The sequence below is a fragment of the Orcinus orca genome, chromosome 18 (assembly GCF_937001465.1).
Source record: "Orcinus orca chromosome 18, mOrcOrc1.1, whole genome shotgun sequence".
Taxonomy (NCBI): Eukaryota; Metazoa; Chordata; class Mammalia; order Artiodactyla; family Delphinidae; genus Orcinus; species Orcinus orca.
Window position 1 is genome coordinate 28,433,236 of NC_064576.1, and position 26,771 is coordinate 28,460,006.

General features: G+C 35.5%; 1 protein-coding gene across 14 annotated transcripts in view; it reads left to right on the forward strand.

Moving 5' to 3' along the window:
- MYCBP2 (MYC binding protein 2) overlaps positions 1-26,771 on the forward strand; it is a 273,870-nt gene that overhangs the window by 160,464 nt on the left and 86,635 nt on the right. For 10 of the 14 annotated variants that reach the window (XM_049700957.1, XM_049700945.1, XM_049700954.1 and 7 more), the window contains exons 41-48: positions 2,117-2,342; positions 3,286-3,416; positions 4,059-4,146; positions 6,443-6,492; positions 13,734-13,906; positions 15,335-15,479; positions 19,747-19,962; positions 25,011-25,066. In XM_049700957.1, the coding sequence (XP_049556914.1) occupies positions 2,117-2,342; positions 3,286-3,416; positions 4,059-4,146; positions 6,443-6,492; positions 13,734-13,906; positions 15,335-15,479; positions 19,747-19,962; positions 25,011-25,066 (1,085 nt within the window). The remainder of the gene's footprint in view (positions 1-2,116; positions 2,343-3,285; positions 3,417-4,058; positions 4,147-6,442; positions 6,493-13,733; positions 13,907-15,334; positions 15,480-19,746; positions 19,963-25,010; positions 25,067-26,771) is intronic. The other 4 variants (XM_049700955.1, XM_049700948.1, XM_049700950.1 and 1 more) reach the window with 1 other exon arrangement.

Genomic DNA, 26,771 nt, shown 5'->3' on the forward strand with positions numbered 1-26,771 from the left:
TTTCTTTGCAAAAATTTTGTCTTTTGTTAATCCCACTGACATTAGGATAATCAAAGTACTTCATTCAGAAGTTGCTTGGGGTAGTTCATTTTATGTATATGTGTAAGTGGGTATATGATCAGTTTAATGTAAAGTTAGGCTTATTTTTTTATTTGTACTTAATTTTTATGAGTCTTTTTCCTATCCTAGTTGATTTAATTTTACTTTTAAAATATGTGAAATATTAATATGGCTCCAGAAATAAAATTATACAAAACAACATACTCAGAATTATAAGTCTTTTTCCTTCTCTGCTTCTCACTTACTCCAGTAAGTATCCTGGTGTATCCTTCCTGCGTTCTTTTTTGGAAAAAATCAGAACGATAGACAGATTGATTTAGTTGTAGTATTATTTTCCATCTTTATTTTTAAAAAGTAGCACACTATGTATACTACTTCGTACTTTGCTTTTTAAATTTAACACTGTGTATAGAAATCTCTCCATATCCATTTAAAGAGACCATCCTCATTCCTCTTTTACAGCCTCATAGTTCTCCACTGTAAAGACCTATCATAGTTTATTCAGCCAATCTTATGTGTGTGAGCATCTGGGGTGTTTTCATTTTTTTGCAGTGAATAACTTTGTGCCTGTGTTTAGAGTTTTTGTTTGTTTTTTTTGTTTCCGTATTGTTAGAAGCATTTCTTCAAAGTAAACTCCTAGAAGTGGGATGGCTGAGTTAAACAAATATAGAATGAGGGCCTTGTGCTCAATAGATCTGGGATTGCTGATTCAGACGGTGAATGCATATGTAGCTTTGCTAGATGTTGACAGTTCCCTTCCATAGAAGTTATGTCTCTCTTTTTTCTTTTTAGTATTTTGTTTATTTATTTGGTTGCTCGGGGTCCTAGTTGCAGCAGGCAGGCTCCTTAGTTGTGGCATGCAAACTCCTAGTTGCAGCATGCATGCGGGATCCAGCTTCCCGACCAGGGATCGAACCCTGGGCCCCCTGCACTGGGAATGTGGAGTCCCACACACTGCACCACCAGGGAAGTCACAGAAGTTATGTCTTTTTGTGTCCCACCAACAATGTATGAGAATGCTTGTTTTCTCTCAGCCTCCCCAAAAGAGTTTGTGGTTAAATTTTGGGCCTTTTGCCAATATAATGGAAGGAATGGTGGGAAAATGGTGTCTCAGTTTAGTTTTAATTTATGTTTATGTTATTATGAATAAAGTTGAGCTTTTTATTTAAATAGAGATTGTAAAAAATCCTCTACTAAAAATATTTGCCATCGTCCGAGGTAATTTTTTTTTAGATTAATATAATATTTAGGAAATTTCTTAAGGTTTATATCATGTCCTACAACCAGTTCATAGTTTACTACTTGACATGGTCCTACTTAGCTGTAATTTGACTACCATTACAGCATTCCTTCTACCATAATGGTGACAGAAGCTTAAAAGTGGCCTTAAAAATATATATAATTATGTGCCATCATAATCTCATATATACAGTAAAATTTCAGGTTAGGAAAATATAAAAATCTAGGCTTTTATCAAGTGTATATGTGTGTGTGTATTTATATTTATTCTCATAATATATGAAGTTACAAAGTTTTTTTGTTAATGAAAAGAAACATTTGTAATGGATACTATGAATGGTAGATAACCTAAAAGTGACTAAAACCTTACATGTTAATGATTTATTAATTTCCATCAATGTATCTTTATATTTTACCTATCAAATTATATTGTGAGTTACCGACTTACATTCCTTAAATGCATACTGACTGAAGTGGAAAATTTATTATATAAACTCTTCCACAGGAAAGTCAGATAGCTGAATGTTTATGGAAATTAAGCAGCTTTGTAATTGTTTTTCTAATGATATCAGTGCGTACTTAAAAACATTAATGCAAATATTAGATAGAAAGCAATAGATATTTCAAGTGAGGAGCCGAGACAATTGATACTGACCATTAATACCTTGATTTCTGATCATTTAATTCCTTACTTAAAACTTATTTTACAGTATGTTGAAGGCATCATCTTTACAGTATGATGTCCTGTTTCTAAACTAGACAAAATGCTAAAACCTGATTCATCTTGTGCGAGTGACTTTTTGCCTGTTGACCTCAGGTGACATTCCCAGAGTGTGTACGGTGGATGACAATCGAGTTTGACCCTCAGTGTGGTACTGCACAGTCAGAAGATGTCCTCCGCTTGTTGATTCCTGTCAGAACTGTTCAGAATTCAGGATATGGACCAAAATTGACATCTGTTCATGAAAATCTTAATTCCTGGATAGAACTAAAGAAATTTTCAGGATCCTCTGGGTGGCCTACCATGGTTTTAGTGTTGCCAGGTAAGTTATTTTTTTTCTTTTTTGTTTTATATGGTAAACTATATGCATTTATGATAATTATGTTTAGTAAGGATACATCATTGAAAATGTTTATTTAATTTTTAGAAGAATTTCTTCAAGACCTGCTCTGTATCTGGATTGCAGTTGGGTAGTAAAGACTCTCTGGGCATGGGGCATAACATGACCAAGTTTTAGGAAAGAGAATGTTTTGAGGATCTTGTGAGAAGAGATTAGCTTGACAAAAGCAGAGAGTTAATACTGAGGAGTGGCTGTCTGTGTAGTTGGGGCCAAACTATAGAAAAAGTGGATCAGGTATTTTATTTTCCCAGTAAGTGCTAAAATTTGAGAAGTTACCAAGGACTTCTTCCTTTCAAGAGAACTGGTGAACCACCGAACCCACTGAGTTATGTGAAGTTATTGTTTTCGAGCTTGAGGGTGTATGTGGCCGGGTGGGTGGAGGCACTTTTGCTATTACAGTCTGTTGTTTTTTTTAACCAATTAACCATAACTACTCTTGTGATCTCTCAAACTAATAGCCAATTTGAATTTAGAAACTTCTTTCTTCTAGTCTGACCTGCCTTGTTTGTTTGTGGAAAAATCAGACAAAGCCAGATTTTAGCCTAGAGAGGATTGCTCACTCTGAAACAGAAGAGGCTAACCTAGGTCACCTTAGTAATTGACGGATAATTGACAATTATCACTTGTGTGTAACTTAACTTAAGACGTGTGATTAAGGAGAATTAGATCATAAAGAAAACAAACAACTGGCATGGTTCTATTGTTTATACTGTCATTTTTAAGCACAGCTTTGTTCAAGTAGATATAGGGACCCCAAAAAGGACTTGGTTATTTTAGTACCTGATTTATATTGCTACCTATCTTGAGATAGATAAAAGTAAGGAAATTTTGATAAAGTTGTTTCAGATTTTGAACTCAATGTTAGCTTTTTTCTTAGGAAATGAGGCCCTTTTTTCACTGGAGACTGCATCAGATTATGTGAAAGATGACAAAGCTTCTTTCTATGGTTTCAAATGTTTTGCAATTGGATATGAGTTTAGCCCTGGACCTGATGAGGTGAGGATGAATTATCTTCTCATTCTGTTAAGGAAGATTGTGTTTCTAAGGGCTGCTGTTGACTTAAATTGTGTTTGCTCTCTGTATTCAAGAAGTCTGAAATTTATTTTAAGCTACAGTGTATAATTTAAAATACTCTGTAGTTTAATTTTGTGCAGTGGTCTGGTTTTGCTACTTTTAATATGTGAAGAGAATGGAGTCTGTGCAACATGACCCAGCCTTTAAAGACTTAGTATAGTTGTGCCTGTTCCAAACCTGCTCTGGTAGCTATACCTTTCTAAGTAAATTATAGAACCTAATTTCACCATGGGACTAACTTAGTATCTCTTCTAAATGTTTCAAATCATACAATAAAAAAAAAGTCAAGGTGAAAGAGTGATCATGTTCCTTCAAAGTAATGAATGAAAAATTCTTTGGACAATGAACCTGTAGGTCTGAAACTTACAACCAGCATGAGACATAATATTAAATCTCTTACACTCTTAATTAACCATTAGCTCCTAACATATGCTTCCTTTTAGTTTCAAACATTACACTTGAATGCAAGTCACATTTTTTTTTTGGTAATCCACATCATCTTTCAAAAATTTCATCTTGCAAACATTTTTTAAACCATCTGATTTTGTTTTTGCAATTCTCCAGGGAGTCATTCAGTTGGAAAAAGAACTAGCCAATCTTGGTGGGGTTTGTGCAGCAGCTTTGATGAAAAAGGATCTAGCACTTCCTATTGGTAAGTGTGGTCAAGTACTCGGTGTTTGTTTATGATTTAAAAAAAATTTTAAGGATAGAATATGTTCATCACAGAACATTCTGAAAATAGATTAGCAAAATGAATTCAGTAGTCACATACATTCATGAGCAACTGCTTAATATACTGGTTGTTTGGGTTTTTTAAATGGAGACTGAAGAGTATCTCTCTAGTTTTTTTATTCACACACATATATGCATACAAGCACTTTCTTATGTACATACATGCTATGTGCCAGGCCCTGGGTTAAGCACTGGAAATAGGGTATTAAACCAAAAGCTTGAGATATCTCTCAGAAATCCTAGTGGACATATCAGATAGGCGATTGGATGCTTATTGTCTGGAGCTCAGGGGACAAGTCAATAGAAATGTCATTTGGACGTAGTTGGCATTTAAAGACCGTATGAAAGAACAATATGAAAGATGAGCTAGGAAGAGAATGCAAATGAGAAAGAGAAAATAGCCAAGGGTCAAAGCTGGGACTTGTCAAAATTTCAAAGACCAATGGAACAGGAGGAAGAGGCTGCAGGAAAGACTGAAGCAGCAGCCAATGAGGTAGATGTAAAACCTCAGGAGAGTGTATATTGGTGGGATTTTTTAATGAAACTGAGAAAGCAATTAAAATTTGTCATTGGGTTAAACTTGTTGGCTATTTATATACTCAAGAAGAAATACATATATATCAGTAAAAGGAGAGAAGTATAAGGACTTTTAGAGTGGGGTGAGAGAACAGAAAGTCAGGAGGGGGAGTCAGGTTGAACATAGATGGCTCTTTAGAAGAGTTTTCATGTGATGCACAACAGAGAAATGAGGCAATGGCCAAAGAGTACCTATTTCTAGGATACGGAATTGTGTGATACATGAGTTGATTTATTATCAGAATTGTAAAGATGAAAATAAGGCTTAAAATATTTACTAATTCCATGATGTTTATCCATGGTCAAACATTTTATTTTTACAGTAGTTGGGAATAAAAGGCATTATTATTGTATTTCCCCAATTCTCACCTCCAAAAGTGCATCTGTATCTCCTCCCTCTGGGGCTACCCTTCCCACTTTATTCTTTCTTTCCTCCCTTCTCTTTCTTTACTCCTTTCTTCCCTATCTAATCCTTCTCCTCTTCCTGCTCCCTTCCACCCTTCTCTGTTCCCTTGTTCCTGCTTCGTGTTGACACGTGATGAGGAAATGAGACATCTGTGTTCTATTCATATGAGGGAAAATGGCACAGCCTCTTTGAAGGAGATGTGTCAACAGCTATTCAAATTTTACATGCATGTAGCTTTTGATGTAGCAATTTTTTATGCATACTTGCACAAATGCTCAAAAAAGGTATGTTGTAAGATAGATTAATATAGCAGTATTTGTGATTATAAAACCTAGAAGCAACCAAAATGCCTGTCATTTGGGGTGTATGCAGCCTGTTAAAAAGCAGCAACAAAAAAGTAGACCTCTATGTCCTGGCCAAGGAAGATGTCCAAGTTATATTAATTAAGAATAGCAAGCTGCAGCAGAGGGTCCCATTTTTGTGAACATTATATTGTAAGTATATAAATATATGTGTATGTACCCACAACGTACACATGTGTGTACGTTGACACATATGTACATACATATTATTTGCACACAATTTCTAGAACAATACATAAGAAACTGTTGACACTCTTTATCTTTGGAAGGGAGTGGTAGCAGAATTTTTCATTCTACACTTCTGCATACTTCGAATATTTCGCTTTGAATATGTATTGCTTTAGTAGTAATATTTTATGAATTAATTAAACTATCAAAGAAAATTCAATAAATAAAATATATTCTACATAAAGCAGTAAAGGAGAAAATGGCTAGAGAATACAGTCACTATCTTACATTTTCCTCTAAGTAACTGTTGTTTACTAAAGGTAAAGCTCTTCTACAATATAACCAAACTAGAAAGGCTCAGATTCTGAAAATTCATTTCCCTCATTTTTCTTTTTTTTTTTTTTTTGGTCTAAAAGTAAATACACTAAAGTCAAAAATACACATTTGTGTACATAAATATAGTATATATATCTTTTGAAAATCCCTTGATGGTTGCTTTTTGAGTATTGTCTTGAGAATTACAGCTTATATTCACACTGAAAATAGCATTTGAAAATTTAAACCACTGAGATTTATCCAGAATGATAATAGTTCTCTTCAATTTGGAATATCAGATTTGTGGGAAAGATGTCATGAATGCAGAAGACTAGAAAGATAAACTAAGGATGAATATATTTTAGTAAACCTTTTCATTTACACAACAGGTAATGAATTAGAAGAAGACCTTGAAATTCTTGAAGAGGCTGCATTACAGGTATTGTCCTGATAATTGTAAGGGTAAACTTTGTACATTAATTTTAAGCAGAATTTTCACTCAGATGAACCTTATTTTTCTTGAACATAGCACTCATTCATGAAGTATTTCATTCCATAGTTGGCAGTTATAGAGATAAATAACTCATAATTTCTCCCCTTGATTGGAGAGACGCACCACATGAGCCCGTGTTGTACCTGTGTGGTGGGTGTTAACTCTGGAGTAAGGCGAAAGCCCTGCTGGAGGAAGAAGAGCTACCAAGTGCCAAGAGTCCAGGGGAAGGTTTTGCCCAGCATTGGACATTTAAATTGGATCTTGAAAGAAGTTTTATTGACCAGTTAGAAAAAGGGGGAAAAAGCTGTTAGTAATTTAAATAACATCTGTAGAGCATGTTATAGTTTACCATGTCTTTGATGTTATTTGTCTATTTCTGCAATTACACTTTGAGGTCAGTATTTTCTCTTGTATCTTACAATTATAATAACTTCAGAGATGTTTTGTGATTTATCTAAGAATTCAGCTAACTGGGAGATAAAGTCTAATATCCAGGTCTTCTAATATCAATACTTAGAGTTAGTGGTTTACATTTTATTTATTTTCTGAAATGAATTGATCACAGCAGTAATAATAAAAACAAACATTTATTTGATCTTAACTTTATCACTTACTATTCCAAACACTTTTCATATTTTTAACTTAGTCCTCACAGCAACCCTATGAATTAGAGACTCTTATTTACAGGTAAGGGAACTGAGGCACAGAGAACTTAAGTTGCCCAGAATCACACAGCTAGTAAGCAGCTGGGCTAGAATTTGACCTCTAGCAGTTTGGTGACAAAGTCCATGATCTTGATCACTGTGCTCTAATCATAGGGAGTCATGGTGTCCTCAATAATGTTAAGAAACGTCTGTGTTTTAAAAACCCACCAGCTTTTGTTTTTTTTTTTTCTTTTAAAAAAGTTAAATCTCTGTATCTTAAGATACAAAAAATAAAAATTAATTTAAAAAATATTTAATAAACATACTATGTGTCAGATAACATTCTAGCTAAGGAAAACCATCAAGTACCTCATATTATCATTACAGGGATTATTACGGCTTATAGAATGTCATTTAGGCCAGATATAAAGAGGTCTTTATCGTACCCCTGTAAAGAGAAAAGTGATTTCCCAAAGTACCCACTGTTTTGGCATGTAAGGTTGTCACTGTGATGGTCTAACACCTACTGCTTGTTAGGCAGATGGTGGGCATTTAAATGTGTTATTTAATTTAAATTTTATAATAACCACGGAAGAGATATCATTTGATCACCAGTTTTTGCATTTCACTGATTCAGGAATGGTCAGTAACTTGTTAGCTCGAGAGCACACAGCAATAGCTTGTCCAGAGTCCGGATTTGACCTCAAATCTGTTTGACTTTAAAGATTACGACTTTGAAATTGCATGGCTTATAGAATGCACAAGTTACTTGTGGTAGAAATTGATAGAAATGGAAATATAATCCTTCTCTATGAAAACTATTATGTTTTGAAATTTATTATATGGTCATTAAAAATTTTCTAGAGTTTTAGCCCTTAAAGCAAGTCTTTCCAAAATATAAGGCTTGCTTCACATATAGGTGAGAACTAACATTTCAGTTTTATCTGCCTTTTTTTCTTAACTTTAATAAGGCTTACACAGGCTAATGCAGTGTATGTGCAGCCACAGTCAGACTTCCATCTACTTTTTGCCCAAGTCAAGACCTTGGTACCCACCTGCCCAAGAGAACAAACACAACGTACCCAGGATAGCTACCAGTAATGGAGACACAAAAAGAGGGAGACCTTTACAGCTGTCTTCGAAAGGGAGCCCTGGCCCTGACAAAGAGGGATGTGGCACATGTAGAAAGCTAGAATGGGAGGAGATACACCATTGCATCTAGCATGCAGATCTCTGATAAATCACTTCTTTTTTGTGGGAAGAAAGACACTGGAAATAGTATCCCAAGTTTTTCCCTCCTGAAAGTTTTCTACTTTATAGGCTAAAGGAGCACTGGGGCATGGGAAGAAAATTATTTCCCCAAAAAGGCCTATCTAAAATTGGGTGCAAATACAAAAAAATTCATGAAATTAAAGTTTTATATTTTAAAATATACAAATGTCAGATAGCCTTATCCACCAGAGGGCAGACAGCAGAATCAAGAAGAACTACAGTCCTGCGCCTGTGGAATGAAAACCACATTCACAGAAAGACAGACAAAATGTAAAGGCAGAGGGCTATGTACCAGATGAAGGAACAATATGAAACCCCAGAAAAACAACTGAATGAAGTGGAGATAGGAAACCTTCCAGAAAAAGAATTCAGAATAATGATAGTGAAGATGATCGAGCACCTCGGAAAAAGAATGGAGGCAAAGATCGAAAAGATGCAAGAAATGTTTAACAAAGACCCAGAAGAATTAAAGAACAAACAAATGGAGATGAACAATACAATAACTGAAATGAAAACTACACTAGAAGGAATCAGTAGCAGAATAACTGAGTCAGAAGAACAGATAAGTGACCTGGAAGACAGAATGGTGGAATTGACTGTCACGACACAGAATAAAGAAAAAAGAATGAAAAGAAATGAAGACAGCCTAAGAGACCTCTGGGACAACATTAAATGCACCAGCATTCGCATTATAGGGGTCCCAGAAGGAGAGAGAAAGGACCTGAGAAAATATTTGAAGAGATTATAGTTGAAAGCTTCCCTAACATAGTAAAGGAAATAGCCACCCAAGTCCAGGAAGCACAGAGAGTCCCAGGTAGGATAAACCCAAGGAGGAGCATGCCGAGAAACACAGTAATCAAATTGACAAATATTAAAGACAAAGAAAAATTATTAAAAGCAATAAGGAAAAAAACAACAAATAACATACAAGGGAACTCCCATAAGGTTAACCCATAAGGTTAACAGCTGATTTCTCAGCAGAAACTCTACAAGACAGAAGGGAGTGACACGATACATTTAAAGTGATGAAAGGGAAGAACCCACAACCAAGATTACTCTGTCCAGCAAGGATCTCATTCAGATTCAATGAAGAAATCAAAAGCTTTACAGACGAGCAAAAGCTAAGAGAATTCAGCACCACGAAACCAGCTCTACAACAAATGCTACAGGAACTTCTCTAAGTGGGAAACACAAGAGAAGGAAAGGAACTACAAAAACAAACCCAAAACAATTAAGAAAATGGTCATAAAACATACATATCAATAATTACCTTAAATGTGAATGTATTAAATGCTCTAAACAAAAGACACAGGCTCGCTGAATGGATACAAAAATAAGACCCATGTATATGCTGTCTACAAGAGACCCTCCTCAGACCTAGGGACACATACAGACTGAAAGTGAGGGGATGGAAAAAGATATTCCATGCAAATGGAAATCAAAAGAAAGCTGAAGGAGCAATGCTCATATCAGATAAAATAGACTTTAAAATAAAGAATGTTACAAGAGAAAAGGAAGGACACTACATAATGATCAAGGGATCAATCCAAGAAGAAGATATAACAATTATAAATACATATGCACCCAGCATAGGAGCACCTCAGTACATAAGGCAAATGCTAACAGCTGTAAAAGAGGAAAACGACAGTAACACAGTAATAGTGGGGACTCTAACAGCGCACTTACACCAACGGACAGATCATCCAGGCAGAAAATTAATAAAACTCAAGCTTTAAATGACCCAATAAACCAGATAGATTTAATTGATATTTACAGGACATTCCATCCAAAAACAACAGGTTACACTTTCTTCTCAAGGGCACACAGAACATTCTCCAGGACAGATTACATCTTGGGTCACAAATCAAGCCTTGGTAAATTTAAGAAAATTGAAATCCTATCAACCATCTTTTCCGACCACAACACTATGAGATTAGAAATCAGTTACAGGGAAAAAAACGTAAAAAACACAAACACATGGAGACTAAACAATACATTACTAAATAACCAAGAGATCACTGAAGAAATCAAATGACAATGGGATGCAGCAAAAGCAGGTCTAAGAGGGAAGTTTATAGCAATACACTTCTACCTCAAGAAACAAGAAAAATCTCAAATAAACAATATAACCTTATACCTAAAGGAACTAGGGAAAGAAGAGCAGACAAAACCCAAAGTTAGTAGAAGGAAAGAAATCATAAAGATCAGAGCAGAAATAAATGAAATAGAAACAAAGAAAACAGTAGCAAAGATCAATAAAACTAAAAGCTGGTTCTTTGAGAAGGTAAACAAAACTGATAAACCTTTAGCCACACTCATCAAGAAAAAGAGGGAGAGGACTCAAATCAATAAAATTAGAAGTGAAAAAGGAGAAGTCACAACGGACACCACAGGAATACAAAGCATCATAAGAGACTACTACAGGCAACTCTATGCCAATAAAATGGACAACCTGGAAGAAATGGACAATTTCTTAGAAAAGTATAAATTTCCAAGCGTGAACCAGGAAGAAATAGAAAATATGAACAGACCAATCACAAGTAATGAAATTGAAACTGGGATTAAAAATTTTACTACCAACAAAAGTCCAGGACCAGGTGGCTTCACAGGTGAATTCCATCAAACATTTAGAGAAGAACTAACAGCCATCCTTCTCAAACTCTTCCAAAAAATTTCAGAGGAAGGAGTACTCCCGAACTCATTCTACCATCACCCTGATACCAAAACCAGACAAAGATACTTCAAAAAAAGAAAATAACAGACCAATATCACTGATGAATACAGATGCAAAAAACCTCAACAAAATACTAGCAGATAGAATCCAACAACACATTAAAAGGATCATACACCATGATTAAGTGGGATTTATCCCAGCGATGCAAGGATTCTTCAATATGCGCAAATCAATCAATGTGATACACCATAGTCACAAATTGAAGGATAAAAAACCATATGATCATCTCAATAGATGCAGAAAAATCTTTTGACAAAATTCAACACCAATTTATGGTGAAAACTCTGCAGAAAGTGGGCATAGAGGGAAGCTACCTCAACATAATAAAGGCCATATACAGCCAACCCACAGCAACCATCATTCTCAATGGTGAAAAACTGAAAACATTTCCTCTAAGATCAGGAACAAGGCAAGGATGTCCACTGTCGCCACTATTATTCAACATAGTTTTGGAAGTCCTAGCCATGGCAATCAGAGAAGAAAAATAAATGAAAGGAATAAAAACTGGAATAAAAGAAGTAAAACTGTCACTGTTTGCAGATGACATGATACTGTACGTAGAGAATCCTAAAGATGCCACCAGAAAACTACTAGAGCTAATCAATGAATTTGGTAAAGTTCCAGGATACAAAATTAGTGCACAGAGTTCTCTTGCATTCCTATACACTAAGAACAAAAGATCAGAAAGGGAAATTAAGGAAACAATCCCATTCACCATTGCAACAAAAAGAATTAAATACCTAGGAATAAACATACCTAAGGAAATAAAAGACCTGTGCTCAGAAAACTACAAGATACTGATGAAAGAAATCAAAGGTGACACAAACAGATGGAGAGATATACCATGTTCTTGGATTGGAAGAATCAACATTGTGAAAATGACTGTACTACCCAAAGCAATCTACAGGTTCCATGCAATCCGTGTCAAATTACCAATGGCATTTTTTACAGAACTAGAACAAAAAAATCTTCAAATTTGTATGGAGACACAAAATACCCTGAATAGCCAAAGCAATCTTGAGGGAAAAAAACTCAGCTGTAGGAATCAGACTCCCTGACTTCAGACTATACTACAAAGCTGCAGTAATCAAGACAGTATGGTACTGGCACAAAAAACAGAAATCTAGATCAATGGAGCAGGATAGAAAGCCCAGAGATAAACCCATGCACCTATGGCCAACTAATCTTGACAAAGGAGGCAAGGATATACAATGGAGAAAAGACAGTCTCTTCAATAAGTGGTGCTGGGAAAACTGGACAGCTACATGTAAAAGAATGAAATTAGAACACTCCCTAACACCATACACAAAAATAAACTAAAGATGGATTAAAGAATTAAATATAAGACCATAGGAAGAACACTCTTTGCCATAAATCACAGCAAGATCTCTTTAGACCCACTTCCTAGAGTAATGGAAATAAAAACAAAAATAAACAAATGGGACCTAATGAAACTTAAAAGCTCTTGCACAGCAAAGGAAACTACAAACAAGACGAAAAGACAACCCTTAGAATGGGAGAAAATATTTGCAAACGAATCAACAGACAAAGGATTAATCTCCAAAATATATAAACAGCTCATGCAGCTCAATATTAAAAAAAAAAAAAAAAAGCCAATCCAAAAACAGGCAGAAGACCTAAACAGACATTTCTCCAAAGAAGACAAACAGATGACCAAGAGTCACATGAAAAGCTGCTCAACATCACTAATTATTAGAGAAATGCAAATCAAAACTACAGTGAGGTATCACCTCACACCGGTTAGAGTGGGCATCATCAGACAATCTGCAAACAGCAAATGCTCTCGGGTATGGAGAAAAGGGAACTCTCTTGCACTGTTGGTGGGAATGTAAATTGATACAGCCACTATGGAGAACAGTATGGAGGTTCCTTAAAAAACTAAAAATAGAAGTACCATATGACCCAGCAATCCCACTACTGGGCATATACGCAGAGAAAACCATAATTCAAAAAGACACATGCACCCCAATGTTCATTGCAGCACTATTTACAATAACCAGGTCATGGAAGCAACCTAAATGCCCATTGACAGATGAATGGATAAAGAAAATGTGGTACTTATATACAGTGGAGTATTAGCCATAAAAAGGAACGAAATTGGATCATTTGTAGAGACATGGATGGACCTAGAGACTGTCATACAGAATGAAGTAAGTCAGAAAGAGAAAAACAAATATCATGTATTAACACATATATGTGGAATCTAGAAAAATGGTACAGATGAACCAGCCTGCAAGGCAGAATTAGAGACACAGAAGAAACGTATGGACACCAAGCGAGGAAAGCGGGGTTGTGGGGAGGTGGTGGTGGTATGAATTGGGAGATTGGGATTGATGTATATACACTAACATGTATAAAATAGATAACTAGTAAGAACCTGCTGTATAAAAAATAAAATTCAAAAAAAAAAGTCTGTTATATGATACAAGAATATATATATATATATATATATATATATATATAAATAAAGTAAATTAAAAAAATAAAATATACAAATGTTCTCTTTTACCCAACAGGTGTGCAAAACCCATTCTGGTATTCTTGGAAAGGGTTTAGCACTTTCTCATTCACCAACTATATTGGAGGCACTAGAAGGAAACTTACCACTTCAAATCCAAAGCAATGAACAGTCCTTTCTGGATGATTTTATTGCTTGTGTCCCAGGATCAAGTGGTGGAAGGCTTGCGAGGTAATGTATATTAAGTACTACAATGACTTCCTTTCAGGGCTTGCCTCAGTCTTCATTTCTGAAGAGACATGAGAGGGGAGTCATTAGGATGTTACAGTGCTGCCTAAGATAATCTAGTTTATGTGTTTTGGACTTGCCGAAGTATAAAATGGTAGTTAACATTTCAAAGTATTTTAAAAATATATAATAGTTGTTAAAAATATGTAGAACACCTGGTAAAATTGAGAAGTCTGTGTACTTGATGGTAGTATTTAATATCTGTACCAAACTCCTAAGTTTATCCCTATATTTATTTTAATATGAGTTTTTTTCCAAATTTACAATTAATGCAAATATAAATTTAGAATTTGAATTAAATCATTTGAGGTTATGGAGTTCTCATTTATTTTGTTGCTGTCTGCTTTTTTGTGAAGATAAAAAGAACAAATATGCTGACTTGTGATTTTACTAGTAAATATAGAAATCTGACTTCTTTCTGGCTTTAATTTTAAAACTACAGAGATTACTCTTTAGTTTTTAAAAACCAAAATGGTGATTGGAGAAGAATAGAAAATCTTTTAAGTCAGCCTCCGTGCTATCTTTATGGACTTTTTATGTAATGCATGGCAGAATTACTCATTACTCATCTCACAGGACAACTTGAATGTAGATCATGGATATGATGATCATGAATTCAGGCATGGATATCACAAAGTACAGAAAATAGGCCAAATTTACATGGGAGAGAGGGTAGTAAGGGAAGGTAGTTAAGAAATTGTGTAAAGGGAAGCAGCCGCATAGCACAGGGAGATCAGCTCGGTGCTTTGTGACCACCTAGAGGGGAGGGAGACACAAGAGGGAGGGGATATGGGGATGTATGTATACGTATAGCTGATTCACTTTGTTGTACAGCAGAAACTAACACACCACTGTAAAGCAGTTATACTCCAATAAAGATGTTAAAAAAAAAGAGAGAGAAGATAGACAACATATCTTTAACCTGCTTGCTCTCCAGCAAGCAGAATGTCACTTCTGTCCCTGCTTTGACAGACACCCTGCTCTTTTCCAGGCTTTCAGGTTGGCAAATTCAGCAGGCCTCCCTTAAAGAGTGTATTTGGGACTTCAAAGTATATGCAACTTAAATTCATTTTCTTGCTTATTTTAAATCAGCTATAGTTAAAATTTCAAATTTCCTGATTTTAAAATTATTTGTTTTATTTGTAATCATCAGAAATCTTATATGCTTCAGCATATTTTTTAATGAATTTGTCATTAACTATTTCCAAGGGATACACTTGTGGTCATTATCACTGAATCAGAAATGAAGATACCATTTTAGCATTTTGTTTGAGACAAGTTTTATTCATTTGGCTTAGTTTCATGTTAATCATTGAAGATGTTGATGAATGTTTGGTTTTTTGTTTACTTGTTTTCTTCATTTACTGCTAGGTGGCTTCAGCCAGATTCCTATGCTGATCCTCAGAAAACATCTTTGATTCTGAATAAGGATGATATTCGTTGTGGTTGGCCTACCACCATCACTGTTCAAACAAAAGACCAGTATGGGGATGTGGTACATGTTCCCAACATGAAGGTAATTATATTGGGATTGTATTAGTAGACAACTATGTACTGACTGTTGTAACTAATAAAATTTTAGAAATGGCAAGTGCTTAGAGTCCACATGCAGTACCCTCTTTAGATATACGTAATGAAGGAAGCCAAAAAATTGTTTAAATGGCTTGTTTATATTAATCAGTACTCAGCTTTCCAAGGTATCTATTTTTTGGTTTGTTTTTTTACATTTTGCTAGGTGCTGTGGTGATTCCAAAGAAGGATAAGAAAGTGTCCATACAAAGAGTGCTAAGCACACAGAGGGAAGGCCATTAATACATAAGTGACTAAATAAATCAATGAAAGAATACATTTTAAAATTTTGTACCTATCTTTTAAAAGACTCAAATACATTTTGCATTTGGTACTGTTGAAACAAGCTTTAAAATATAATATTGATACTTATACATAAATTTGGATTGTAAAAGAATGAGGATTGGAACTAGTCATGTGCTATATTGAAGGATATAGTTCTTTGGATACCTTTTCCCTGAAACATGAATTAATAATGACATTTCAGAGCATATTGTAATGCATGATATTAAGTCCTTTGTGATATAATCTATTAATTAAATATCTTATTTTAAACTTTTATTATATTTCTGAAAATAGTCAATATTGAGCGAAAATTTGTATAGGCAATCCCTAGCCGCCCCTGCCCCCCAAAGTTGTATTACAAAGTGATTTGGTTGTTTGGAACTTAGAGTTGATTAAGCCACAAAATCTTTTTTACTCACAGAGCAGCTGATTTTACCTCAGTATTACTTTTTTTTTTTAAGACTTTTTTGATGTGGACCATTTCTTTTTTTCTTCTTTTTTTTAAAAATAAATAAATTTATTTATTTATGGCCGCATTGGGTCTTCGTTGCTGCACGCGGGCTTTCTCTAGTTGCAGCAAGTGGGGGCTACTCTTCACTGCAGTGCGCGAGCTTCTCATCACAGTGGTTTCTCTTGTTTCAGAGCATGGGCTCTACTGCTTGGGCTTCAGTAGTTGTGTCACACGGGCTTAGTTGCTCTGCAGCATGTGGGATCTTCCCGGGCCAGGGCTCGAACCCGTGTCCCCTGCATTGGCAGGCAGATTCTTAACCACTGCACCACCAGGGAAGTCCCAGAACTATTTCAACTACTTGATTTATACCATGAAGAAGCACAGTGCCACTGGAGCCTCTAACTTGACTCATAGTAAAAAAAGACAAGAGACATATAGTTCACATGTCTTAAGACCAGTAAGTAAAACTGTATGGAAAAGTATTTGACCCTGACACTAAACAAAAATCAGGCTCTTCACCAGTGGCTTTCAGAGTTTTGGCCATGACCCCCCAGCAAGGATTTGCATTATGACCCAAACGTACATATATAGGGTGGAAGAGTATGTACTCTTAGTTACATACAATATACATAATACACATTCATACAGTATGCTGCACTCTTATATTTTCCCTTATATCTTACTTTTTAAAGGAAGATCACACGCCATCAAAGTGATTTCAAGCCCGCTAAGAATTACTCTTTAGAATGCAAAAAGCATCACAGATTATAAGAAAAAAATTGAACAGAGAAAAAAGTAATTCTGAAAGTGATACAAAAAATCACTCCACTCAAGGACAGAGTTTTGATCACAATACAATATACATTACTATATTGAGGGGTTTGTGTATTCACTGATGAATTTCTCACTTAAGTGTATGTAGTGAGTTGTTAAATCCAGTCTTTGAGCCCACAGTAAGTTCCTTATTCATGTGACTATGTTGTAGTTACCATTTTCCAGGTAGGCATAACATTTCATTTCTTTTTAATGTTTATACTGTTATGCCTATAGTGTATCTTCAGCTGTATTTTCCTGTGTTTCCACCTTGCTTTGTTGTCTCTTACTCCATCTGGTACCTGGGTTGTTTACATCTTACATTTCAGAGTCAGACTTTATGCTTTATCTTTTGTTCTCCTCTTTGGGTTCTTTTTTTTTGGGGGGTACGCAGTCCTCTCACTGTTGTGGCCTCTCCCGTTGCGGAGCACAGGCTCCAGACGCGCAGGCTCAGCAGCCATGGCTCACGGGCCCAGCCGCTCCGTGGCATGTGGGATCCTCCCAGACCGGGGCACAAACCCATGTCCCCTGCATCGGCAGGCAGACTCTCAACCACTGCGCCACCAGGGAAGCCCTTTGGGTTCTTTTTTTAGCCACATGATCTGTCTTTCTTTACTTTCTCTTTTTTTTTTTTCCTACATATTTTGCTTCTTGAGGGTGAGAAGCCCTAAATCTCTTACTCAGTATGCTCAAGTTCATATCAGATTTATGTCTAATTTAGAAACCGTATCTAGGAAACTCCAGTAAATACTGTTTAGGAAAAGTGATTTGCATACCTCTTGATGTTTAATTTATTATATCACATTATCATATTAGCTGAAAACAAAATTAGTTCAATCTGTTTTGTTTTCAGCCTGATAGCACATGAAGTTTTAGGAGCATTTTAGACTTCTCAAAAACTATTGAAGTATCCTTATGCAGTAATAACCAATTATTTGGAACAAAGAAGTTGGTTTGCAGGTAATATTTCAGTGAGATCCAGAATCCTTTTTAAAGCAGCAAGTGTTATTGGGTTTTTTTTTTAACTTATAAAATGATTATTCCAAGGAAATCTTATTTAATGAAAAGAGAAACTTGTGTAGGAAATAAAAGAATAACAAATTTTACAAAGAAGCACAGTTTATGAAAGAAAGCAGAATGGTTATCATTTTATATCTCAGTACTCCTAGAGTATGAAATTATTCAGTGATTTACTTCAAGGTTCGTAGAACATAGGCAGATGTACTTCTGCTGTTAATTTACTTAGGGTAAATATAGTTGTTTAAAAAAAGATTAAATCAACGTAGTACGTATAAAAATAGTGGCTATAATTTAAAATCAAACGTCTTAGAATTTGGAAGTGTTTGCTTTTTTTTCCTTTTTATTACATTTAAGTTTAAAGCTTTTAATGGTGGCAATGTATATGAGCTGAAGAATTTTACCATGTATCTTTAAACTTCTGTGTTTTAAATGTAAGATGGGTTTTTAATATTTTCAGAGCATTATATCAACCCAAATACTGATTTCTCATAACCCCAACTAAAGATTGTGGTTATTTAATGGAATGTATTTGCTAGCTACACTTAACTTTATATATAGACACTAAGAGTCTCAAACTACTGACTCCCTAGAATGGCATTAATAAGAATAATACACGTTAAAGACATTCCACATTTCTGGGTGTCTCTCAATTACTTAAGTAATATTGTCACTTTCTTTTATGCAATCCTTTCTATTTCTGTGAAGAGCTTGATGTTGAATTACCTGTTCTTGCCAACCACAAAAGTAGTGTCTGAAAAGAACAGAAGAAATTTTGGGTGACCTCAGAATGATAAAGAGCTAAAGTGGTATTTAAATTGTTTGCAACTTTGTGGTTGCCTAGGGATTGAGTGTATTTTGCCAATGCATAAACAAATAAATAACAATAAAATGTTTTGTTATAATTTCTGGAAAGTATTTCTGAACATTGTTTATGAGACAATTTATACTTTCAGTGTTTTAAAATGCCTTAGGAAGTCTGTTCTTTGTATCTCTAAAGTATAGATAAAAGATATCCCCATATTATTGTTGAAGAAGCTGAGTTGGAAAGTTTAATTATCGATAGGTTGCTTAGCTCTAATAGTTTGTGTTGGTGACAAAACTATCTAATAGTACTCTTTTTGCAGAATAAATAAACATCTTTAAGTTTTAGGTATAAGATTGGTTTTATTAGCTGTTAATTTCTAAGATACCTATCAATGGAGTACTTTTTCTTCTGCAAAACAGTATGGCTAAAATTGAGATCAGTGCTTTAAAATATGTGAAGATTGCTGGCAAGTATTTATACCTGAATTACCGGATAAAATAATTTAATGTTAGTCCCTGCAAGAATGTAGATTCGTTTGACTATCCTTTCCTGGACTTTATTAATGGCGGCCTTTGTTTTTATTTTGTGTTTTGATATTTTTGATTATTTCTTCCCAAAAACAAGGCCTCTCTTTTACACTGTGTCCAGGATCCCTATTGAGGTGGAACCATCTTGATCATTCTGGCAATGTTAAATAATCTTTGAAAGGAATGCCCAAGAGGGACTAGTGGTAACAAAATGTATAGACTTGTGAGTTTATAATTGTGTAAATTGCTTCTTTTGATGTGTTATGGACAGTTATATGATAATAACATTTGGTTTTTATAATATCATGGTTAGGTGGAAGTGAAAGCCGTTCCTGTTTCTCAGAAAAAAACATCTTTACAACAAGAGCAAGTAAAGAAACCTCAAAGGATTCCTGGCAGTCCTGCAGTAACAACGGTACCTTCTAATACTGACATGACTTTTGGTGGGCTGGCATCACCAAAGCTGGATGTTTCATATGAACCAATGATAGTGAAGGAGGCTCGATATATTGCCATAACAATGATGAAGGTAATTTGTTTTACTTATCAGAAAAATTTTATTTTTTCACCATTCATTCATTTAACAGACATTTCAGTGATTCAAACTCAGATACAAATCACAGGTCTAGAGAGTTGTTGACAGATGTCAAACTTGCAATGTTTTTTTAAGGATAATGTTATTTTCCTACAAAGAGGATTTTCATTTGTTTTTGGCAGAAGTCTAGAGAGGTTTCCAGTTGTAGATCAAGTTAATTCAATCAGAGATTGAGATGTTTGGAAACTGGATTTCATTTCCTGCAAACGTACTTGTCTATTTTCAATTTACCAGTACTCCTAGGACATAGCCCTTCAGGGATTCAGAGTTTACCTAGGTCCCCTTTAACTTTGGGTTCTTCCAAATGCCAGGCTCATCTCTTTGGGTTTCTTACTTCTTTAGGCTTTTTACCTCTTTGGTGCCTTTAGACAGATTTAAAAAAAAATTTTTTTTTTTTGTCCAGCTTTTTTAGTTATCTTTAGAGGCAATGTTAGTCTCAATTATCAAGATGGTTGTTACTTGAAATAGAAGATAGGAATTATGCTATTTTCAGAGAGCAGTGGTGAGCCATTGAAGGCTTTCAGTTGGAGGAATGGCATGATTAGATTTGTGTTTTATAAAGATCATGGTGGAATATGGAGAATGTAGTTGGGAGGATAATCAAGAGACATGGTTTGGTTTAAGTCTCTTTAGGAAACTGTTGACTTAATCTGGTGAGATATACTGATCCCTTGGACTAGAGAGTTGTCAATTAGGGTAGATTCAAGAGATAGTTGGGATAGATTAAGACTTAGTGGCTAATGGATATGGGGTAAAGAGAAAGGTAGGAAATAAAAAATGGAGTTCACACTTTGAGCTTGAGTAGTGAGATTGATAATGTTGGAGAAGGGGCAGATTTTGGTTGAGAAAGATAACAGGTCCAGCTTTTGATGTGATGAGTTTTAGATATCTCTGAAATATCCATGTGAGGATATATAAAAAGAAGTTGGAACTACAAACCTGAAGTGATCACAGTCTTACCTCAAGAAAAGAATTGGAGAATCATCAGTACTTGTATTACTCATGAAATTATGGGAACAGATGATCTCTATCTAACGTGGCGAGAGGAGAGGGAAGTTCCAGGACCGGGTCCTGAGGAACATCAATATCAGTGATTCTCAAACATTTATCCACATCAGAATCATCTGGAGCTCTTATTTATTTATTGTTTCTTTTTAAAATAAATTTATTTATTTATTTTTATAAATAATTGCTTCATTGCTGCGCACAGGCTTTCTCTAGTTGCGGCGAGCCAGGGCTACTCTTCATTGCGATGCGTGGGCTTCTCATTGCGGTGGCTTCTCTTGTTGCAGAGCACGAGCTCTAGGCACGCGGGCTTCAGTAGTTGTGGCATGTGGGCTCAGTAGTTGTGACTCGTGGGCTCTAGAGCACAGGCTCAGTAGTCGTGGTGCACGGGCTTAGTTGCTCCGCGGCATGTGGGGTCTTCCCACACCAGGGCTCGAACCCACGTCCCTGGCATTGGCAGGTGGATTCTTAACCACTGCGCTGCCAGGGAAACCCCGTGGAGCACTTATTTAAAATGGAGATTTTCCTACCATCCAAAGATTTAGATTCAGTAGGTCTGAAAAGAGGTTCCAAAATTCACGTATAAAACAAATATGCAGAATGATTCAGGTTCAAAAGCTATACTTTGAGAAATATTGATTTACAAGACAGATAAATAAATTAAAAAAAAGAAAGAAATGAAAATGGAAACAACAACATTGGCAAGAATACTAGCCAAAGGGCTAGTACAAAGTAGGCCACCAGCTCTTACCTTTGCCACTTTTCCCCCCATGTTGCATATGGCAACTCATTTCATCCTCATAACAACCCTATAAATGACTATTTCTTATTTCCATGTTACACATGTGGAAACTGAAGCACAGAGAGGTTGAATAACTTGCCCAAGGGCACACAATGACAGAGAGTCTGATTCCAGATTTGATTTTCCTACTTCCTCCAGCTACCTTATGCCATGTCCTGAAAGTCACAGAAAGCTGTTTAAGATGGGTTAACAATGTTAGGCTGCAGAGTGAAGTCTTGAAAAGGATCTAGCAGTGATCAGTGATCTTGGCAGGAGCAGCTTTAGAGGCATAGTCAGTTGATTAATTTGTAGATGAAGAAGAAGTGAAGATAGCTAAAGACAAAACGAATGTAGATAAGTCTTTCAAGGTGTTTGGTTATAAAAAGGAACAGAGGAAATGGGATTGAGTGAAGCCTTTACAGTCTGAGACTGAATATAGAAAGACATGTTTTAATACTGAAGAGGAGACAATTGAGAAGAAGGGAACAATGTAGATACTCCAAGAGATAATAATAGTATCTGTTGCTCAGGTGGAGGGATTGGCTGTACATAGGAGGAGTATTGCATCTTTCACTGTACCAGGAGAGGGAGAAGAAAAGAATTAATACAATTGCTAATAAATTTGTAGGTTGTGCAGCAAAGAATTATTTATGATAGCAATTATATGTTTTAGATTGGAGATTGGAGTGATTAATCTTAGGGTCAAGATTTTGAAACAAAGGGAAAAAATGAAATAGTCATTGTGGAGAACGGAGAGAAACTGATCAGAAAAGACTTATCAGACATCCTTGGAGAATCAGTTGAATTGAAGATCCTGTGCAGCGTGAGTCTTATGAACACGAATAAGATAATCATTTGGATTGAGTCGGCATGGACCTTGTGCCAGATAGTTCAACAAAAGAGCAGTGACTGAGAAGGAAGTTGAGCATATGGTGGTTAAAGAAAAGACAGCGGAACCCAGCTGGTTTGGAAGGGAAAATAAAAGTGGATTCAGAGAGAGAAATTTAAGGAGGTGAGAAGGACTAGAAATCTAAGAATAGATATGGTAGGAGTTATGGAGGCAGAGAATGGAGCAGGCCATTTTATTTTGGTATCAGAGATTGAACAGTTCTGAGTAACATCACAGGTCTGTGACTTTTGGTACAAGTGGCTGAAACAAAGTTGAAGTTGAGATTATTGAGGTTGAAGAAATAAAGGAACTGAAAAGCTAGAGTTTTGGATGCGTTGTCCATGGTTAAAGAATTTGAAGCTAAATATTCTCATTCATTTCAACTTTTTTTTAAGAGATTTAGTTTCTGGACTCCTTACCTCCCTAATTATTCTTTTAGTTTCCTATGAACATACTTAGGTTTGTGTGATTTCTTTTGAAAATCTAGTTACCAGAACTGAATTCAGTATTTCAGGAATGTTCTGAGAGGCCCAGGTTAAGGCAGTTACAGAATACCATTTCCAAACTGTCTCTTTGAGATATTAATTCACGTTCCAGGAAAGGGGATTCTCTTATATCAACCATTCACAGATACTGTGTGCTACCCAGTAGTGAACTAAATATGGTGGAGGATGTAAAAGTGAGATATGATCTATCCTTTCATTGTTAAATAGAATAATATGTATTTGAGGGAAATTGTTGGAGTAGAAAACCCATTGTACTGTGAATCTGGAAACTTGAGTTTTCCTGCTATTAACACCGTTGTAATCTTGTTAGACTTACCCTGAAATTGCATTTTCCTCACTTGGAACTTTTTAGTAGGTGACAGAAGCTAGGTCATTTCTAAATCACTTTCATGAAAATAGCGAGGGTGGGGCGAAGGAAGGGGGCTTGTGAGTGGTGTGGGTGTGCTTCTCTTTGCTGTAAGTATAGTAGTAGTTAGAAATGAATGAGCAATTGGAGAACTTTACCTGAACCTTGAAAGGTTAATTTGGAATTGCTGCAGGAATATAAAAGTATTGGAAATAATGCGACAAGTTTCATGTACCTACAACCCATTTTTATCTTTACATTTCACCAAACTTTTTCAGATCTTTTTGTTATTTCTGTTAAGAAACAGATTGTTAACAGTACAATTGCAACCCTCTGTAAACCCTTCTCCCTAGACCCATTCCCATCCCTTCCCTAGAGGTAACCACTGTCCTGAAGGTAATTAATGGTTCTTCTTCCCCAGATACATTTTTTTGTATTTTACTGAGTACAAATTAATCTGTAAGGAATATAGTATTTAGAATTTTGTGTATTTTTCAGAAGTTTATAAAAATGGTATCATATGCACCCATCACTTTGCCAGTGTTTGTCCAACATTGTTTTTAAGGTTTAGTCATGTAGCTGTAGTGCATTCAGTTTATCTGCTTTGAAGTATTCCAGTGTATTACTGTTCCATAATTTGTTCATTCCCCTACTGATGGGCATTTAGGTTGTTTCTAGTTTTTCTCACTACTGTAAATTGTATTGAAATAAACATCCTCGTATATGTCCCCTTTTGCACATGAGCGAGAGTTTTTCTAAGATATATATCTAGAAGTGGAACTGCTGGATAGTAGGACATACCTGTCTTCAGCTATATTAAATATTGCCAAAATTTATATGCCCATGAGCAATGTATCAAAATGCTAGGTACTTCATGTTCTCACCAGCATTTGGTTGGTTCTTACCAGCACAACTTGATGACTGGGATAGGATCATCTTGTTGTTTTAATTTGCATTTTCTTGATCCGCAGTCTAGTTGAATAACTTTTCAAATGTTTATTGGCCTTTCAGATTTCCCTCTTCAGTGACTTGCCTTTACTCACTTTTCTTTTGTGTTGTTTCTGTCTTTTGTATTGATTTGTTCTGTATATATTATGGATTCATATCCCGTTAAGGTTAAATGAATTACGAATCCCCTCCTCCCAGGTGAAGGCTTATTTAACTTTGCCATTTCTTTATAGTGTCATTGTTTTGGAGAAATTTAAAATTTTAATGTGCTCAAAACATACTATCTTTTTCTTCTTCTGAATTTGTTGATGTTTTATTTGTTACATCTATGTCTTTAACACACCTAGAATTTATTTTTGTGAATGGTGTGATGTAGGTAATTGAGTTTTTTCTTTTTCTCCTGTATGGATAACCAGTTGTCTCAGCACCACTTATTGAATGTTCTATCAGTGCGTTAGTTAAGAATGTTTCTAATGATTTTGTGATTCTTGCTCATCTTTCTTAAAGGTTTATGAAAATTACTCATTTGAAGAACTGCGTTTTGCATCACCGACTCCTAAGAGGTGAGGATCATTTTTTCAAAGCGTAGCCAAAACATGTGTTGCCAACTGCTTATAACTAAGATCACCCTGCGTTCCAACCTTATTTTCTATAAATAAATATAGGATTTAAAAATTCCTGGTAGAGATTTTCTTTTTTTTTAACATCCTTATTGGAGTGTAATTGCTTTACAATGTTGTGTTAATTTCTGCTCTGTAACAAAGTGAATCAGCTATATGTATACATATATCCCCATATCCCCTGGTAGAGATTTACAACAGGTTTTATAATGTGTAGATTCACAGGTAGAATGTACTTATATTGAACTATAGCACTGCCAATATGTTACATAATACTAAGGTAATAAAGAAATAACTAGTAGCTAAAAGTATATAAATTGGCTTGTAAAACATTGCTTAGTTTGTTTTTTCTCTTTTTGTTTCCCTCTCTCCTTCACCTAATGAGTGGCAGAGCGATTTCAGTGTATGTTGTATTTGTATTTTCAGTTATGAAGTCCTTTATTTTTAAGCCCCTGGGTAATTCTTTTAACTCCAGATTGAAGCAGATTTTCTGAAACAGAGTTTTTGGCTTACTATTTTATTTGCTTGTTAGGAGAAATACTTTTTAAAACAGTTGCTTGGAAAAACTTATTAGATGGATTGTACTTTAGACAGACCACCTCCATAGAATTTAGAAAAAGCTCTGAAGTGAATCTGAAACAGCATAAGTACTTGTATTTATCATATATCAGTGACTTATTAGAAATTAACAGGTTACCATGACTTTACTCTGGTACGTATGCAAAGTAGAGTTTTAATGCACAATCTAGAAAGTGTTCTGCCAAAATAGCGAAGTTTTGAGAATATATCTTTGTCTAGGAATAGGGAAGTAGCATTTTGTCTCTGGCTTAGTTTTAATTACAAAATGTCCATTCAGTGGAAGCATATGATTTTTGTAAACTAAATATGGACTCTGTAGGTTTACAACATGTTAAATAAGAACAAATTGGCCATTTGCCAGTAAATAGGTTTTTCTATGCATTGGGCATTTTAAACTCAATTTTAAAAGTCTCTTGTCAAAGTGAATGCATTTATTATTTCAGCAAATACTATTAGGCATCTACTCTGTGGAAGGCACTGGGATATTTCTATGAACAAGATAGGGAAGGTGCTGGTTCTCATGGCAGATACATTCCTGTGGAGAAACAAACTATAAGTAAACTACATAGTAATAATAAATAAGGGTATTTGATAGAGAGTGATGGGGATGGGATAGGTCACCAAAGTATTGGATGACAGGGGAGGGCTGTTTGAGGAGGCGTTACTTGAGTGGAGAGCTAGATGGTAGTTGGTTGTGTAAAGATTTGGGGAAGTTCAATCTAGGAAGAGGAAATCTGGGGTAGATGGAGCTTGATGTCTTTGAGGAACAGAAAGTGGGGCTGGGGAATAGTGAGCAGGAAAGAAAATGGTGGAAGATGAGATCAGAGAACCAGGCGATTACATAGGGACTGGTAGGCTGTGTTAAGTTTGAGTTTTCTTGTAAGAAATTTATTTGGAGGGCTCTTAGCAGGAGAGTGATATAATCTGATTTATAGTTTTAAAAAGATCATTGTGGCTGCTCTCTGAAGAATGAAATTCAGGGGAGCAAGAGTGGGAATAGAGAGATGAGTTAGAGACTCTAAGGTGGCTTGGACTAGCGGTGGAAGGGCCTTAGTGGTGGAAGTGAAGA